The sequence below is a fragment of the Drosophila sulfurigaster genome, chromosome 2R (genome assembly GCF_023558435.1).
Source record: "Drosophila sulfurigaster albostrigata strain 15112-1811.04 chromosome 2R, ASM2355843v2, whole genome shotgun sequence".
NCBI lineage: Eukaryota > Metazoa > Arthropoda > Insecta > Diptera > Drosophilidae > Drosophila > Drosophila sulfurigaster.
Window position 1 is genome coordinate 20,602,756 of NC_084882.1, and position 17,416 is coordinate 20,620,171.

Sequence of the window (17,416 nt, forward strand, 5' to 3'; positions counted from 1 at the left end):
TAACTAATATTAAGTTATGTTTAGATTCTTAACCGCACCAACAACATCTTTGAGCTGGTCACCGTCGATCCAGTCACTGAGCGTTTGGATGCACAAAATGAAGATTTGCTGCTGCATGACGATGGCAGCGAGCCGGAAAAGTCGCTTCGTCTTAAAGGTGATTTTAATTTTTAATTTATATAGATATATTTTCATGTGATAAACTTAAATTTTTCAAAAATGTGGATATGTGAATTGATATACGAAATATTAAACATTATATACTTTTATTCATATTTTAAGGCCAAATGGTCTATATGGAAAACTGGCGCATGATCATGTTCCTGGGCACACCTGTTATGCCCGATCTGACATCGCTGATCACCACAGGACTCTACATCAACGATCTGTCCATGCATGATTTCAGTCGCGATCTTATGCTCGCTGGTACACAACAGTCTGTGGAGCTCAAGCTGGCGCTGGATCAGGAGCAGCAAAAGTCCAAGAAACTGGAAGAGTCGATGCGTAAGTTGGACGAGGAAATGCGACGCACCGACGAGTTGTTGTATCAGATGATACCCAAGCAGGTGGCAGATCGTCTGCGACGCGGAGAGAATCCCATTGATACATGTGAGGTAAGTGTTTATTCAGAAGATTTTTAACTCACATAACATATACATATGTACTTAAATATTTTCATGGCTAAAGTAATATAATATATAGAAAATATATTAAAATTTTAATAATGAGTAAAACAATGAAAATTTGTTTATTATCATTTATGATTGTAAAAAGTCACAAAGTGATGAATGTGCCAGTTTAATGTACATTTAATGAATACATTTATTCGTTTGTTTTTCGATTACCTTAATGAAATTTTAATGTAACTTAAATTTTAAAGCTAAAGTTGCGAATTTTGGTATATACAATAATTGCTATGGTAGTTATGATTCCTGAAAATTTTATCAGATTGTTGTGGAAGTTATTAAAGAAATAGTTGTTGCTTTATTGTGCCGTATAGATTACATATGTACATATGTAAATGGTTTAAAGGAAAATAATAATACCAAAATAACTCTTGCATCCATATTCCTCTCCAGATGTTTGACAGCGTTTCAATTTTGTTCTCGGATATTGTGACATTCACCGAGATCTGTAGTCGCATCACACCCATGGAGGTGGTGTCCATGCTGAATGCCATGTACTCGATCTTTGATACTCTAACCGAACGCAATTCGGTCTACAAGGTGGAGACAATTGGCGATGCCTACATGGTGGTAGCTGGAGCACCGGACAAGGATGCGAACCATGCTGAGCGAGTCTGTGATATGGCCCTGGATATGGTGGATGCCATAACCGATTTGAAGGATCCCTCGACGGGACAACATTTGCGCATACGTAAGTAATCATCATCATCTGCTAATCGTCATCCGATCATCCCTCACTTTGATCTGACCAGGTGTGGGAGTACATTCGGGCGCCGTTGTCGCCGGTATTGTGGGCTTGAAGATGCCGCGCTATTGCCTGTTTGGCGACAGCGTTAATACCGCCTCCCGCATGGAATCGACCAGCATTGCCATGAAGGTGCACATCTCGGAGTCCACCAAGGTGCTGATTGGACCCAGTTACAAGATACTCGAGCGCGGCGAGATCGATGTCAAGGGCAAAGGCACCATGAAGACCTACTGGCTGGAGGAGCGCGAGAATCGCCTGCCGCTGCAGCTCACCTCTGGCCTCCAGCTGCATCCCATGTCCGCTGCTCCGCCGCTAACGCCCATTCCCAAGGCCATTATGCCGCCGCCCAAGCCAGTGACGCCAGTTGCACCGCCTCCCGCCGCTGAGCCTGTCCAGCCCCATGCTCAGACATCGCTGGCCAATGTGGTGATGGGTGCCAGTGGTGCCGTGGCTGCAGCCACAGCGTTGGCTCATCATGCACCGCCAGTAGCAGCGGCAGCGAGCACAACGCCGGCTGCAGCAAGTGGCGATGAGCGCAGCAGTCGCATCTATTCGCCGGTCACGTTCAAGGATGTGGCTAGGCGCAGCATCGCCAATTCACCGGTGCGCGGCAGCGGTGGCAGCGGTTGTTGTCCCGAGCAGAGCAAGCGACGCGAATCCCGCTCCAATTCCACTGGTCACGTGTTCATGCGCTCGCCCAGCGACATCTTTGGCTCCCTAATACTCGACACCGAGGAGTTTCTCGAGGATCTGCAGATCTCGCGCGGCTCCCTCGCCAACTCCAGCAGCAACAACAATAACATCAGTCAATCGCCCTGCGGCTTTAGTCCCACGCCACCATTTCGCATTGGCAGCGCACCGGCAAAGCCGCGACCCAACAATCCGGACATGTTTACGGCCGAGGAATTGGCCGCCATGGATCAGCTGACGCCGCCATCCACAGCTCCGGCACGTGAGACGGCCACTTGCAGCAGTGCCGCCAGCCTAAAGCCATCCACATCGAATGTGTCGCTGGAACGCGACAAGGCACTGGCCAAGATGAAGTAAGTGCGATTGACAGCGCGTTCTTCTTTGCGCTTCACTTCCACTCTAATTAGAAAAATCACATTCTCCACCAGCACCACCCTGGAGGCCACTAATACACCACCAGCAGCGCCAATCACAGCACCAGTTGTCGCACCCATCGTCGCTGCAGCAACTTCTAAAGTGGCAACTTCTAATATGGCGACTCCCTCAGCAACAGTTGGTGTCTGCCCCATGCGGCAGCCAAAAACGCTGCCCTTGCAGCCTGTTCATGGTGGCACAGCACCTGCTGCGGTGCAGGCCAACAGTGAGAACAGTCGACCGGGATCCAAGGACTCTATGACATCCATATCACTGCACTCACCGCCGCCGCATCGCTCAAATTCCGCACCAGCCAGGTAAGTCCTACTTGTGAATCCGGCGACTTTTTTAAAGGGTTTTTACAGGCAGTGTAGTAAAAGTTAAGCATATGTTCCGAAAATACTATATAATGAGATACATATATAACTTTTAAATTTGTAGTTTAACTGCTAAAATTGTCACACCTTGAACTGTATTACAGACCCCATTCCATGTCGAAGGCCGCGCGAAAAGCCTTTCTGGCTGCCAAGCAAACTAAGGCCATGGAGAAACTGGACAAAATGATTGAAGAAGCCCAGGAAGTGGAGTCGCAGTCAACGGCGAAGGCAGCCAATATGCGTCTAGCCATTTTTTGGACACGATGGCGGTGGCGTGGGAGACTTGGCAGCCGGTGGTTGCCCTCTATTTCTGCCACCACCACCAGCCCAAGCGATGGGTCGTGCCATGCCGAGCTCCATATCCGATTCGAGTATTTGCAATCATGGGTAAGCAAGCATTTTCAAATTTCCGTCTTCTGACGCTTTACTAATTGTGGTCTTGACAGGCATAGCCATGCGCCCAGCTGTCACCATACGCTGCACGAACCGAAGCTGAGCAACAGCCAGAGTTTCCAGCATGCCCGCAGCTCCGGGCCAATTACACATCAATGCTGCAGTGGTTTTGGCCATGGCAATGGACGACACTCGCACCGCATGCACTCGAATGCCTGTAATCTGCTCTAGAGAGAGAGAGAGAAATGAGAACTAAGAATACCTGACAGTGGAACTGAAACCAAAAACACTTCTTCATATCGTACAATATGTTTTTGTCAATGTTTCCGCGTGCGCTATATAGAGACGATAGAGAGCAATTATTAGAGATTAGTTAGTTGTTGATTCTCATAATCTATGTGTACCTAGTCTACATGATGTATTGTATGTATGTATAACTTTAGGTAGTCTTGCTATGAAGAGCTTTCAATGTCTATTGAAACACAAGTGAATTATCAACTATTTAACTATTTATGAATCTATTTAGCTACATATGTTAAATGTTTAAACGCAAGATACAAATTTCTTGACCTCTCGAAAATGACAATACAAATACACACAACAAAAAACGTTAAGAGAATATTTGTTGAATTAAGGCTTCACACACATCCCCGGTACCACCTAACATACATATATGTACATGTACTTAAATTATATACTATATATTCTATATACTTATGTGTATCTATGTATAATATTTGTAGTAGTAAATGCTTCAAGATACTTAATTATTTTTTTAAAAACGTCAAGAGGAAAGTAAAAAGCTAAAGAACGAAGAAGTACAAAAAACGGGCACTCAAAGTTCATATATTGTAGTATGTATATTTGTATTTTGAGAAATGCATCAACTTTAGGTCCAGAGATAAATACATATGTATATATATATATATATATAGAATTGACAAATTGAACATAGAGGGAAAAGCGACGCTAATTGTATTAGGAAAATGTCTGAGTTTTGTTTACTTAAGAACCGTACTTATAATTTTTAGTTGGTAGACAGTTATCCAATGCAAATTGTATACATAATTTATTTAACAATTTCGAGTTGGTGAATATCTTTTCTACACGCAAGCACTCGCAATAATAAATGCATAATAAACACAAAAAATGCAATATTACAATAATATAATAATTTAACATATTTTACATAAACGAAATACTGTTTAAGATCGGAAAGTTATCGCTTGAGATCATAAATTATATGTGCTACCTATTCGATTTGGTTTCCGTTTATTCCTCTGATAGTTTCTGTTCCTCTTTCTTTTCTGTTTCGGTTTTCAATTGCACTTTGTCATATCACATGAAGGAAATAATTGCAAGCATCCACACTGAAGTAAATTAAAAATATATATAACTAACATATTTACCTAATGTAATATACATAATTATATATGCGAATCTAACCACATTTGAAGCGTAGCAATTTATCCTTTTGAAAGTGACTAGAATTTGTAGGTTTTATTGGGTGGTTTTTTGCGGTGGGTAATTCAAGCACTCTCGGGAACTGGTGATTGAGTTGTTTCCAGATTCGAATAAATAAGTGTGCCGTCCAGCGTCTCGATAGTCTGTATAGTTGTCTTACAGTAAAAGCACACCTTCGAGTTCATCATATGCTGCATGATGCAATCGCTGCACGATTGATGCTTGCACGGCGTAAATACGGCAGTGATGGGCTTGGCACAGCAAATTGGACACAACGAATCCTCCGATGGCAGTGTTATATCTGAGAGCAGAGACTGCTTAATGCGCAGATTCTCAATAAGTTGACGTACATCCTCGATTTCATCAGGCGATACGTGCGTGGGATCTGCAATATCTCAATACATTTAGTTTATATTCAACTCAATATTGTTTCACACTTTACTTACAATCATTAAGGGCAAATTTAATAATAGGCGGATCAGCGCGAATGCGCTTTGAATTATTGGGATTCGGCACACGGACATCATTCGTTAGTGGATCGATATTTGGCCGCGTTGAAGGATCAAAATTGCCCCGCGGAATCTCCTTCTGCTCCAGCAGCGGCGTACGAATCTCACCCAGTGCAAATTCCAAAGTTGCAAACTGGAAACTGGGATCTGTTAAAAAGGCACGTGAGATACGCGTTACCTTCTGAGGTGAAACATCTTTATCCATTTCGTTGCGCAACAAGGCCAATAAGATGCCCAGCGCAGCACTAATGATAGGAAAGTGGGTAACTGCGTTCAAGTCTGCGGAGCACATGTCCACCACAAACTGAAAACAGCCGGGTGGAACTGTAACCCGCGACAACACCTGGCTGATGAGCTGACATATGCGATTCAATAACAAGTCGCTATTTGGACGAGAATCATCGGCCACAACATCTGGAGCGACAGTTAGGATCATTTCCAGGCAACGCATCAACGAAACTGTCAACTCAAAGCACATGGAGCAGATCTTAAGTTGCTTTGGTTCAAAAAGTGTGTTCTCCTGACGCTGGGCCGTATTTTGAATCTGCAGAAAAATTTAAATCGTTAATCGTTAATTTAGGTAATTGCAATTTCAAGAATAGTTTGCAAACCTCTTGTAGCAGCAATATGAACTCAGAAAAAGCCCAGTTCAGCTGACTCAGCACAGAATTCAGGAATGTAGTAGCAAACGGCTCATCCTCATACAATTTGCTGCCAATTAAGCGCTGAAAATGCTTAGACGGATTTGCCGGAGCCACATTATGCAGCAATCCAGTGTGCGTCTCGTTGCGGGAACGACTTCGACAAAGACCCTGATTTAATGGCTGTGAACCACCTTGCCACACACTGGGTTGACGCGAATCCTTATAAGCATATCCCTCGCCTAGCCAGAAACGCAGCAGCAGCCAATTACTTTGTCCCCAAGCGCGATTCTCATAGGGACGCAGCAAAGCACGCACTAATGCCACCTGAGCTCGTTTCGAGGCACGTTCCAAAGCGCGTATGCCACCTTTGTGGCATGTTAGTGTGCCAAGAGCCTGTAGCAGCGAGTCCTTACAGGAGGCTAGCACTATTCGTGAATCGGCCGAATGCATGGCTAGAAATTCAGCTGCCGCATTCACACTGCACTCCGCATCCAACATCTCGAACTGAGCGCGTATATCATGATGACTAAAGTCCATCACAGTGTCTAGCAAAATTGGCAAGGTATTGACGTATACCTCAGGCACAAATGAAAACAGAGGACCTTTACCCGATGCACTCTATAATGGAAGATGGTTAAATAATAACAAACATTCGAAATTATCTAATTACCGATAAAGTGCGCAGCGTACGTTCCAAAAGCCATATGAACAACGATCGCCGATGGCTGCTTAAGGCAACTGCACGCAACCAAACTTGTTTTCTTGCCAGAGATATGGAACGAGTCTAAGATATATAAAGATATCAAAATTAATCTCGTCAAATAACCGGCTGTCAATATTAAGTTTACTTAATTGGTAGAAACCATTAAATAAAATAACTATTATCAATTTAATTTATTTAGAATGTCAGTTGAATATAAATGCAAATCATCGCCTTATAAATTCAATTGTGATTATTTTAACTCACTCATTATCAAACTCACCGCAAACACATTTTGCCTTTGACTGAATTTCGATCTTAATTCGGTCATCACATGCTGATGGTTCTCGTTCATGCAGACATTCGCATGTTCCTCTAGTGCTATCAACTTTCTTTCGATATCCTCTCGATAATATTTAGTCTCCATCAGCACTTCGTTAAGTGTCGCGATCTCATCCCGCACCGATGCTATCTTCACAATGTACTTGTGTCCCGCCGAATAGTAGAAAAGGATACAAATATCCAACAACTCGCACACACTAGTCTCAGTCGTTGAATTTCCTGGCGCAGCATCAGAGTTGACAGTGACGCGTGGATTAAGAAAGTGGGCGAAGGTCGAGTGATTGGCCCCCTGTGCATGTCCAATCACGGCCATATTGTTGATATTTTCGCCTAGCAGGTAGAGCGTTGTATCTAAAAACGTTGTATCTCTGCAACTGATTTGTAATAATAGAGTGCATTGGATTACATACCCACTTCGTTGGTTCGCACCGAATTGCGATCCTCATCATAAATTTGCTGAGACCGCTCGATGCCAAAATGACTATCGATGTCACCTCTATGCACCTTGCGCAGATGTGACAAAACGCCTCCAACGCGATCAAAGTGCATATAATCAAAGGTTCCGTCAAGAAAGAAATCTGTGTTCACTTCCATAACATGACTGGGCAGCTCCTCCTTAAAAAGCGTACGCACTTGATCGATTAGAATGGCGACAAATGCAAGAGCCACCGGTGCATCAAGTGGATGTTGTATGCTCGATTGCATAAAGAAGAACGCATGAAAGGGCTGCCAAAGAACCATTAAACATAGAATTCAATGCGAACAAATTACATGACAACCAGCTTACGCGTTGCTCCATGCTAAGATCTATTACATATCGTCGCATTTTAATCAAGAAAAGCTTGCGGCTGGAAGGCGAATCAGAGCCACCGTCTGTGTTGAGCATCAGTGTGTTGAGGAAATCCTTTTGCACTAAATATAAGCTTTCCGTGGTTTTACGTACTTTTTCCACCACATTCATATACTTGTCCTTGGGCCCATCTATACCCTGTGTCCAGGCCATATAGTCTGGCAACAGCTCTTCCAATATATAGAACTCCAATGGATGAATGTATAAAAAGAAAGCCAGGCTAGAGGCAAAGAGAAGAGAATCATTAATAAAAGTTTAAAAAAGAGAATATGCATCAGTAAATCAATTACCAATGCTTTTTGAAGAGCTTGCTCTCAAGCAGAAACTTGCGCGATTGCTCATGCAGGCAAATGCAATGCAAAGTGCTTAGCGCCTGTCGATGCTTCTCATAGTCTACACCCTGCACAGTGTGACTGAATGTGCCCAACAGAGCATTGACCAGTTTACGGAGCACAAACTTCACTTCATCACCCTCCATGAAATTCCAGAACAACGACAACAGACTCTTTAAAACGCTGTACGGATTCTCCTTCTCTGCCGTCAGTGTTGTCATACTGGAAATGCGTGACAAAAGCACATCCTCAATGACATATGGATCGAAGACTTCGTTGGTAAAACGCTCAATTAGCATTGTTGCAAATATACAATAGACTGTCTTTTTTTGTCGATACTCGAACTTCGCTGGCATCGGTGGACGTATTATTTTTGGCCTGGGCATTGTAATGCGAAAAGATACCAGCCAAATTGATGAGGTAGTCCAAGAGTAAGCTGGCACGACGTAGCTTGAGAATGGGTCGCGCCATGATGGGCTGAAAGCCAGGCAAAGGATACACAAATGGTCGATTGCCAAAGTTGGCTTGCACGCCTTGCGTATAGCCTAGTGATATGGCAGGAAAGAATGTAATGCCAGGTCCGCGTTGAATCTTATCAAAGGCCACTCCCATGGAGCGCCCATTGCGATAGTATTCTATGATCTCGCGATCCACATCGATAGTCACACCAATGATATCACCAATTTGCCATTTGTCGCCATATCTGCAATAAACACAAGCAATAAGAATACATCCCAGAAATGAAGAGTTTACTCACTTCTTAGTGGAAATGTGCCACACTTGTTGCTTGCTACCATCGTAGCCATAGCTATACTTGGTGTCACCAACTCCGCTGTTTTCGTTAAATGTGCAGGAACCGCACGCCCAGCCAATTTGCATGACTCCCTTAGTATGCAGGCTAATCTACGGTAGGGAGGAAAACAAAGACAGTTCAAAGAATTTTTGACTATAACGCGCACGTGCAACCCACACTACCAAATTACTGATGACAGAGTTTGGGAAAGTTCAATGTCATTGACCGTCGGCTAAGCAACCGCGAACCCATCCCAACTCCCACTTAGACTTATTCCCGTATTTAATAGCCATGATTACCTCATACATCCAGCGACCGCCGTAAACGCAACAATTTGCGCGCACCGTGTTGAAACTGCCCTGGGAACGCAAGGCCAGTCTATCGGCGGACACACGCACTGTGGTCGTATAATCCACATCGAATATAGCCAATTCAGGGCCAATGCGGGCCTCCGTATCTATGTAGAGGCGACGTATTTCTTCATTGCTATCCGTTTGTATTTGTTGAAACTTATCCTCCAACCAGTTCTTCACAATAATCATTTGTCTGCAATAGTAATTACCTTTACATTTTATCTTTTAGGGATTCGGCAAACTTACTTTGTCACAGAGAGCTCGTCAAGCTTTTGCACTCGCGGATCTGGGACAGTTGAACAGTTGCCCCCATCAAAGTCATCTTCCAAGTCAGAGTTGTAGTAGTTATCTTGGTCAAGGTTCTCGAAAATGTCTTCATTGAAAACTTTCACGAATAATTTTGAAATCGACATCTTGGCGCAGTTAGTGTTATTAACACATTGCTTGCTTTTTTATTCACTTCATACATAAACACTTACATTTTCTGTGCCGAAGTTTCTTTTATCTAAATTTGAATTAAAAATAATATTCGACGGTCAAGGTGTGACCGTATGTTAAGCATAACAAAATGTCATTTAATCATCGCCAAAAGGGCAACAGCTGTTTACTTTTGCTGCTGTTTACCATGAATTATCGATAGGTTTTCGATTAGAGTACAAAGTATTTGTTGACGCGTCACATTTCCAATTGGAGCTCAATTGTAAGGGAAATTTTATTTTTAATAATATTGTGCAAAGATCAAATAAAAATGGGCAGTGACTGGGATGAAATTAAACGCTTGGCAGCCGACTTTCAAAAAGCTCAGCTCACCTCCACGTTGCAGAAGTAAGTAAAAGTAAATAGAAACAGCTGCCTCACTTTACATCTGCAACTTTTTCGTATCAATTCATTTATCAGGCTCTCTGAACGCAATTGCATTGAAATTGTTACATTATTGTTGGAAAAACAATTGCTTGATGTGGTTTTCACCAACGATGGCAAGGAGTACATTACTCCCGATCACTTGGAGCGTGAAATCCAAGATGAACTCTATGCGAATGGAGGTCGTGCAAATCTCGTGGAGGTCAGCAAAACATTGAATGTGGATCTGTCGCGGATTGTGACGCTGGCGGAGCATATTGCAGCCGAGAATCCTCAGATACATCTAATGTTGGGCCAGTTGATCGATGAGGACTACATCACGCACATTGCCCAGGAGATCAACGAAAAACTGGCACAACGTGGCGAAATTTCAATATCAGACTTAACGTCACAATTCGATTTGCCCTCAGACTTTCTGCAGCACAATGTGGTTGAAAAGCATCTGGGCAAGATCATAAAGGGTCGTCAGGACGCCACCAATCCTCGTGTATTCTTCACCCAAGCCTACATCCAGCGTTGTAAGGCAAAAATTCGCGGTGCTTTAGCAGCCATTACCAAGCCCACAAATGTAGCTGTTATTCTGCAACAGATTAGCGTGCAAGAGAAGATCTTTCATTCACTGCTAGACGAAATTGCGCCAGCTGGCCAGGTGACCTCCAAGCAAGCAGGCTAATGCCCAGTATGTGCCTCATATTTATGCCAAAACCCAAGCAGATTGGGTCAATGCGTTTTATAAGCAAAACAGTTTCCTGGAATATGATGCCATTAACAAGTTGGGAATTTCGGATGCCAAGGCATATATTCGCAAACAGTTTCACAACGAGCAGTTCCTGTTCCTCAAGCGCGTGGCACTTGGCGCACGTCTGATTGAGCTGACTGTAGTTGCAGCTTTAAATGAATGCAATGCTACCAAACAATATCTTGACTTGTCCACAATCCTACCTTCAAATTTGTCGGAGGAGGACATTGAAGAGGCTTTCGAGGCCATAACTTCACAGAAGCAGTGCAATCCAAGCCATTTTGTGTTCTTGGATAGCATTGGTAAGTGATATTTCTTAAATGCCTCCTTCATTGCCTTATTTAATCTTTTTCTACGCAGTCTTCTCACAGGCTTATTTAACGCAACTGGTGCAACCTTGCCAAGAGATGGCACATGCTCAGGCCAAGGCAGCTATCGATGCGGGCGTGTATCAACAGTATATTGTGGAGAAAACACTGGCGCAAAAGGGCAACACTGGAACTGGCAGCGCTCATGATGCCGACGATGACAAGTTGGACAAACGTGATGAACGTCGCAAAAAGGCTGCATCTGGCAAGGCAGGTGGCGGTGCGCAGGGTCGCGAGACTAAAACAAAGTCGACAAAGAAGCATCAGCGTGGTCGAGTTGCTCACAATCATGATAGCGAGGATGAAGAAGATATTGTGCAGTCCAATGCAAGCAGTAATCGTAAATCTGGTAAAACTTTGGATCTGGTGAAGACTGCGGATATCACAAATCTAATCAAAGGCACGCTGGAGGAGGAAGGACTAGAGCAGCTCGCCAAGCCCATCGCAGCACTCTACCTGAAGTATGTTAACTCACTTTTTTAAACAGCAATTACCTATACTCATATACTTGTTATCCAAACCATAGCCAACTCAATCAGACGGCACTAGCCAAGGCGCAAGAGCTATATGAGGCAACACCCCAAACAAATCGTCGCCAGACTCACGCAGCTATTCAAGAGCGCGTCAATACTTTGTTGGTGGACATCCGACTGTACGAGAAAGGTCTGAAACTTTTTCCCAGCGACACGCAATCGCAATTGGTTAAATATCTGCTTAAATCGCTGGGCAACGACATATGCAATGAATTAACGCTCTATGTGGCAGCCGAGTGCAGTTTATCTGTGAAATCAACAAACTTAAATGTCGATCAACGCATTAAACTAGTGCAAGAGTGCGGTAAATATAAGTTGTAATTCAATGAATAACAATAACTCAATTTAACTTATCACAATTCAGATGTGCTGTATCGCAACGCTCTCCTGGAACAAAATAAAGCAATAAACAAAAGCATCGATGAGTTCGAGTTGGCTACGGAAGCTGTGCTGAAAACATGCAGCATGATTGTGAAAAAAGTCGATAAGAAAAAGGATCGACTACTCATTGTGAATCATAAGGAGAAGCTTCAACAACAGTTGCTGGAGTGCAATGAACCCGCTTTATTACTTCATTTGGCTGCGCTGATACTTTTCACCACCATCACGGGTTGTATTCTGCATGCGTCCGGCAAATTTGTCTCTGCCATATTACAACATATTCGAAGCACTTTAAATGAACCACAAAATGCATTATTGTTGCGCTATCATGGTAAGGGTTCAATTTACAAAACTTTAAATGTACTATGTTAATTAGCAAATCTTTTTCCTTAGATCTCGTCCTGCAATTGCTCCAGCAAGCATCGCCAGACAGTGTCGAGTCCAAGTCAGTAAACGAACAATTGCACTCGCTGCAAACAGAGGTTGTTGACCTAGCCCAAAACTATTCACGTGCCTCTGTTTCTAAGGCTGATTAGACAATACAGAAATTAGCTTCATGCGTCGCTGGAAATTTTATAGTTCATAGAGAACTTTTAATATCAATTTACTTTAATTGGTTATGGTCTGCATTAAAGGTAATATGCATTTGAAAATTGTTAAGTATTGTGTACATAATTTAAAAATTGTTTTATTATTGCTATGCGCAATTCTTCTAATATAATCAATAAAGTTAAAAAAAAATAAAAACTAGTGTCAGAAATGTATCACCTTTTAGATAATCAGATTAATGTCGAAACATTTTTTGGAGGATTGTCCCCATCGAGACATAAAGGCTTAAGTACTACAGACATAATTTTATTTGGAATTAAGTTGGCTCATTTACCAAAATTCCAATTATTACAGTTCACATATGCTACGAATAATATGTACATTATTTTCCTTTTGTTTTGGGATTTTTTATGTTATAATGATGAGTGTAATAAATTTAACAGTTTTAGACCGTGTTTCAAACAACACTTGGTAATTATGTGATTTCCATTATTTAATATACGTTTTACCGAGTATTTGATTGTTACTGTTTCATAAGCAGAAACCCATAATTGAGCTAGGATTTAATCGTGATAAGTGTAGTCTAATACCAGATGTATGTGTGTTGCTTTCACTTTACAAACTATGTAGTCTTTGTAGTATTTGCTTAGCCTTCTCACAGGATTGCCTATAGACAATAAAGCATATAAATAAATGTAATTATTGATTCGTAGACGCTAAAATAATACTTACATAAAAAGAGGATTGTTGGCATCACAAGTTTCCAACGTTTGTCGTATGAATGTAATAAACAGCTCCAAATTCTTTAGTGTATCACTGTTAGGAAGGAGCCAAACTGTTGGCAGGGTATTTACAATAATGTATGCTTTGCCAATCGCATCATTTGGTGTGCATACACGAATGGCTAATAAAAGATATCGATTTAAAAGTGATCCAATAGCTAGCTCCCGCAACGGTTTGTCTGCCAAAATTCCCTGCCAGCTAAGGAAGTTTCGAAATAATTTAAGACCACTGCAAAACTGTCGCTGAAAGAAAGAGCCCTTGGCTTCTTGCACTCTAAACGAAAATTAACAAATTTCAATATACAAAATTTTTTTTATCTTACATATAATTGCACTTACTGCTTTGGAAAAATAGGTATGAAAACGTCATTTTCGAGAGCCAGCCGCATGCGATCTAAAATTGACTCGAAAAGTTTTCGCAATTGTTTATTGCTGCTAAGAAGCGGAAATTCGCGACCTAAGCGATTGATAAAGCCAATAAGCCGCAGCGTTTGCGTCGTTGATAATGGATCCCAGCATTCGGCGACCAGACCTTTAAGGAATCGAAATTAATAATAAGTCATCAAAGATTATTTCGCTTTTAACTTACAGTTCACTTTTGGAAGCACAATCTTTTCTATAAGCGAGGGCACCAGGTTAATATCAGGATCCTGCTTCAGCCGCTCAATAGTTTCCTCCGACTCGAAAGCATACAACATGCAGGCTTGATACCAATGCATTGTTTCTATATCTGTGTATTCCTGAAGTAACGGTGACCATAGCAGCAACTCGTGACGCACCAGAGGCGCCAACAATTTGGGCAGGCAAAGACTAACGAAGGCATCTTGATACGAACTCATATCGGTTTTACGCCAAGCGTAAAACTTGATAAGTATCAGCTCGATTTTGCAGAAATCATCGACCACATCTTCGAAAGCCTCGGCTGCTTGCTGTTCGATGAGCGCTGTTGCCGCCAGACATTGTTCCTGCTGTTGGTCGGCAATCTCATCATCACTGGACATGCCGTCTAGATGCGAGGCGAGTAAGTCATTTCGTTCTCGATCGCAACGTCGACGCGTGCGACGCCCTTCCCGTTCAGCGGCACGGCGGACTTGCTCCTCGTATTCTGGTGTTCGTTTAACAGCAGCTGTCACAGATTCTATTAGTTTGTCATAAACAAAATGTATAGGGTAAAATGAATTGGCAGCGCAATAGGGAATTATTGTCGTCTTACTTGATGCTTCTGCCATCTCTTTGGCCTGATCACGCACATCCTGACGTCGACGATTAACCAGATAACGTTGACTCTTACCATATTGCTGCAGGGCGCGTTTCTCCAGATCGTTGATTTGCGGCGATTTGGCTGCCAGGCAATCAACTAAATCATTGACATAACACTTGATCTCCTGATAGAACTTATATTTGGCCGCTGCCGTTGGGGCATTTTGTTGACATTCCAGTTCCTGTAGCTTCAATGCTTTCAGCTCGTTGGCAATGCGTGTAATTGACGCACTGTGGTCATCGTTGCGATCCTGCAGCTCATTAATGCGTGTTGTGATCGCTGTACGCATCTCCTGAGGTGTTCGCAGGGCCGTCGGTTTAGCTTTCTCTTTTTTAGGCTTGGAGAAACTTGATCGCATCGCTGTAGCCAAATTACTTGTTTTATCTATTGCGTTCTTTGCATAGGCTTGCTCCAACAAGGTTGATGTTGACGGCGGCACTTGACGCACCGCATCCTCCAATTCCAAGGATCCCAAGCCCGTCGGCGCTGCTGGCTTGATCATGAAACGTGATAGAACAGTTTCATGCTGAGCATGCACCAATTGGGCACCGGTGACACCTTTGCGTATTTGTTGGTTTTCCCACTCATGCATTTCACGATCAGAATCTTCCTCGGTTACTAAAGTACAAATTAAACAACGATTAGTCAAACAATACAGAAAACAAAAGAAACATTCTAAGGAGCAACAAAAATGTTGTGCTATTGACGTGACGTGATGTAACGTGGGACACAGCACTCTAGCTGTCCAGCTACTACATACAATCATTTTCAACTGCATAGAACTGTTCACGACGCTCTTCGCGCTCCTTTCGTCCCGTTATATCGTTCATATCCATGCGTTCCTCATCGTCCGATTGATCGCCCTCGACATCTTCGCGTGGCAAACGTGAGCTAAGCTTGGGCGGCTCTTTGGGTTCTTCGATTGGTATGTAATCACCAGCACCTATAAATCAGCATTTAGTTGAGATTTACATATTAAAAGATAAGATTTAATCACTACCTTGCTCTCTTGCTCGCTGTCTGCGTTTGCGTGCCGCATGTATCATCGCTGCATCGGGTATGGAACCACTCTCCAGCATTTGCTTTAAGTGCTCTGGTTTTGAGAAACGATGACGTGTCTTATCACTGTCGCCATCGTCATCCAGTCGTCCCTCATCGTCACTTACATCATCGCGGCCAGCACAGAGTGCGGCACGTCCATTTAAAACAACATCAGGCGTTTCAGATTTTTTGACCACGAGCTATTTTTTTAAGGAGCAAGAATAGAAGATATATTATTGAACGAATTTAGATGTGGATTATAATAAATAAAATATTTATGGCACACAGTTCGAGGTAAATGTTTAAATTGATTTAAGTTATCTCGAATTGTGTTCAAACTATGGAAATGGAAACGTGCATTAATTTCATACAGATCTGGATTAGTTGATAGCATTAGGCAATAAGAGAGATAAGCAACTTTAAATCAATGTTGAACTTATTTACAATAAATACTACATTATTCAACAAGGATGTGTCTTATGGCTTCTGCGCCATATGTATTTTTAGAGCAATACGTTTAGCTGACTATTCATATAGATATGTACATCTATAGCCAAGCCAAAGACATCCGAACTTTTGTCGGTTGTTCTTTTATTTTTCCTAATTGAAATTGTACTGGTCCATTCATTTTATTTGTGTTTTGTTTTGTTTTGTACGTAAATCGTAAAAAATGGATTCTTTTTGTAGAAAAATTGAATAATAATAACCTTACCACAAAGTCGTCTGTGCGTATTTCGGTTTGGATCATATCATTATCACACTTTTTACTTTTACTTTGTACGTTCGGATTGTCACTCGCCGTACTCGAGGCACTTTTATATCTACTTGAGTTGGCAGTACCAACACCCGAAGTGACAGTGCCACTGGACGTCTCTAAATGCTGCTGCTGTTGTGTTGTTGTTGTACTACCATTTTCATAACCCATTACTCCTCCACTATGACCAGAGTGCTCCGCTCGCTCCTCCCGCTTCTTCTTGCGACGTTCTTTGTCCAGCATTCGCATTACTTTCTTGCTGTGCGAAGATTTGCGCACTTGAAATACCTCCCCATCATCCTCTGTGGGAGAAGAATGAAAACCAAGCAACCAATTAATCAATCGATCAATCTCCATCACATATTTACAATGCACTTACCATCGTCAGCAAAACTAAGCAATGCCTTGGGCTTGTTGTGAGCTTGGGCAGTTGTTACACCATTGTCTTCGGATGGTTTGTTAGATTTCTTACTTTTATCCTTATCCCGCCTCCCGCTTCCGGACAACGAAATTATGGGAGGAGGGGGTGTTTCCAAGTCCCCATCAACGTCCATTGTGGACGTGTTGTCGTCCTCGTCCGCATTGCTGGAGAAAACGCGGCGCTGTATTTTCTTCGGTTTGCGAAACAGCGACATTTGTGACACTATTGTTTTTTGTATCAAACGTAATTGTGTTTGGAAATATCTAAAAATCAAGCAAGTCCCTAGACTTTTGCAAAAAATTCTTCACCTATATTATCGATATCACCGACTCGATAAGCACTTATCGAATAGCAACTAGGGGTGGCTAACAAAATGTTAAGTTAACAGTCACTATAATATTACTACAAAGTAGTTTTTTATTTCGTATTAT

At 42.4% G+C, this 17,416-nt stretch overlaps 4 protein-coding genes across 5 annotated transcripts in view; 2 read left to right on the forward strand and 2 right to left on the reverse strand.

The window, feature by feature from the left end:
• LOC133835902 (soluble guanylate cyclase 88E) overlaps positions 1-4,336 on the forward strand; it is a 43,817-nt gene extending 39,481 nt beyond the window's left edge. The window contains 8 exon segments of the mRNA XM_062266063.1: positions 25-157; positions 283-614; positions 1,080-1,377; positions 1,439-2,477; positions 2,553-2,855; positions 3,020-3,167; positions 3,169-3,302; positions 3,362-4,336. Of these exon segments, the coding sequence (XP_062122047.1) occupies positions 25-157; positions 283-614; positions 1,080-1,377; positions 1,439-2,477; positions 2,553-2,855; positions 3,020-3,167; positions 3,169-3,302; positions 3,362-3,539 (2,565 nt within the window). The 3' untranslated portion in view covers positions 3,540-4,336.
• Positions 4,337-4,460: 124 nt separating this feature from the next.
• Positions 4,461-9,844, reverse strand: LOC133835901 (E3 ubiquitin-protein ligase RNF123). The gene is given in 13 exon segments (XM_062266062.1): positions 4,461-4,678; positions 4,755-5,157; positions 5,219-5,825; positions 5,893-6,543; positions 6,596-6,709; positions 6,909-7,318; positions 7,378-7,693; positions 7,755-8,037; positions 8,108-8,478; positions 8,480-8,852; positions 8,907-9,052; positions 9,242-9,488; positions 9,542-9,844. Coding segments are annotated over 12 exon segments (4,005 nt in total). The 5' UTR covers positions 9,709-9,844; the 3' UTR covers positions 4,461-4,678; positions 4,755-4,837.
• Positions 9,845-9,891: 47 nt separating this feature from the next.
• LOC133835904 (E3 UFM1-protein ligase 1 homolog) lies at positions 9,892-13,384 on the forward strand. The gene is given in 7 exon segments (XM_062266066.1): positions 9,892-10,120; positions 10,193-10,811; positions 10,813-11,197; positions 11,256-11,724; positions 11,790-12,100; positions 12,161-12,508; positions 12,571-13,384. Coding segments are annotated over 7 exon segments (2,352 nt in total). The 5' UTR covers positions 9,892-10,043; the 3' UTR covers positions 12,714-13,384.
• LOC133835903 (PAX3- and PAX7-binding protein 1) lies at positions 13,012-17,321 on the reverse strand. Of its 2 annotated transcripts, XM_062266064.1 has the most exons (9): positions 16,944-17,312; positions 16,523-16,866; positions 15,770-16,010; positions 15,530-15,712; positions 14,722-15,387; positions 14,098-14,646; positions 13,848-14,040; positions 13,459-13,782; positions 13,012-13,393 (listed from the first exon to the last, which is right to left on the reverse strand). In XM_062266064.1, the coding sequence occupies exons 1-9, from the start codon at positions 17,197-17,199 to the stop codon at positions 13,342-13,344; spliced, it is 2,808 nt and encodes a 935-aa protein (XP_062122048.1). In that variant the 5' UTR covers positions 17,200-17,312; the 3' UTR covers positions 13,012-13,341. The 2 variants fall into 2 exon arrangements, with proteins under 2 accessions (XP_062122048.1, XP_062122049.1); XM_062266065.1 differs by lacking the exons at positions 13,012-13,393; positions 13,459-13,782; positions 13,848-14,040; ... (1 more) ...; positions 14,722-15,387; positions 15,530-15,712 and having other exon boundaries at positions 15,836-16,010; positions 16,518-16,866; positions 16,944-17,321.
• Positions 17,322-17,416: the final 95 nt, after the last annotated feature.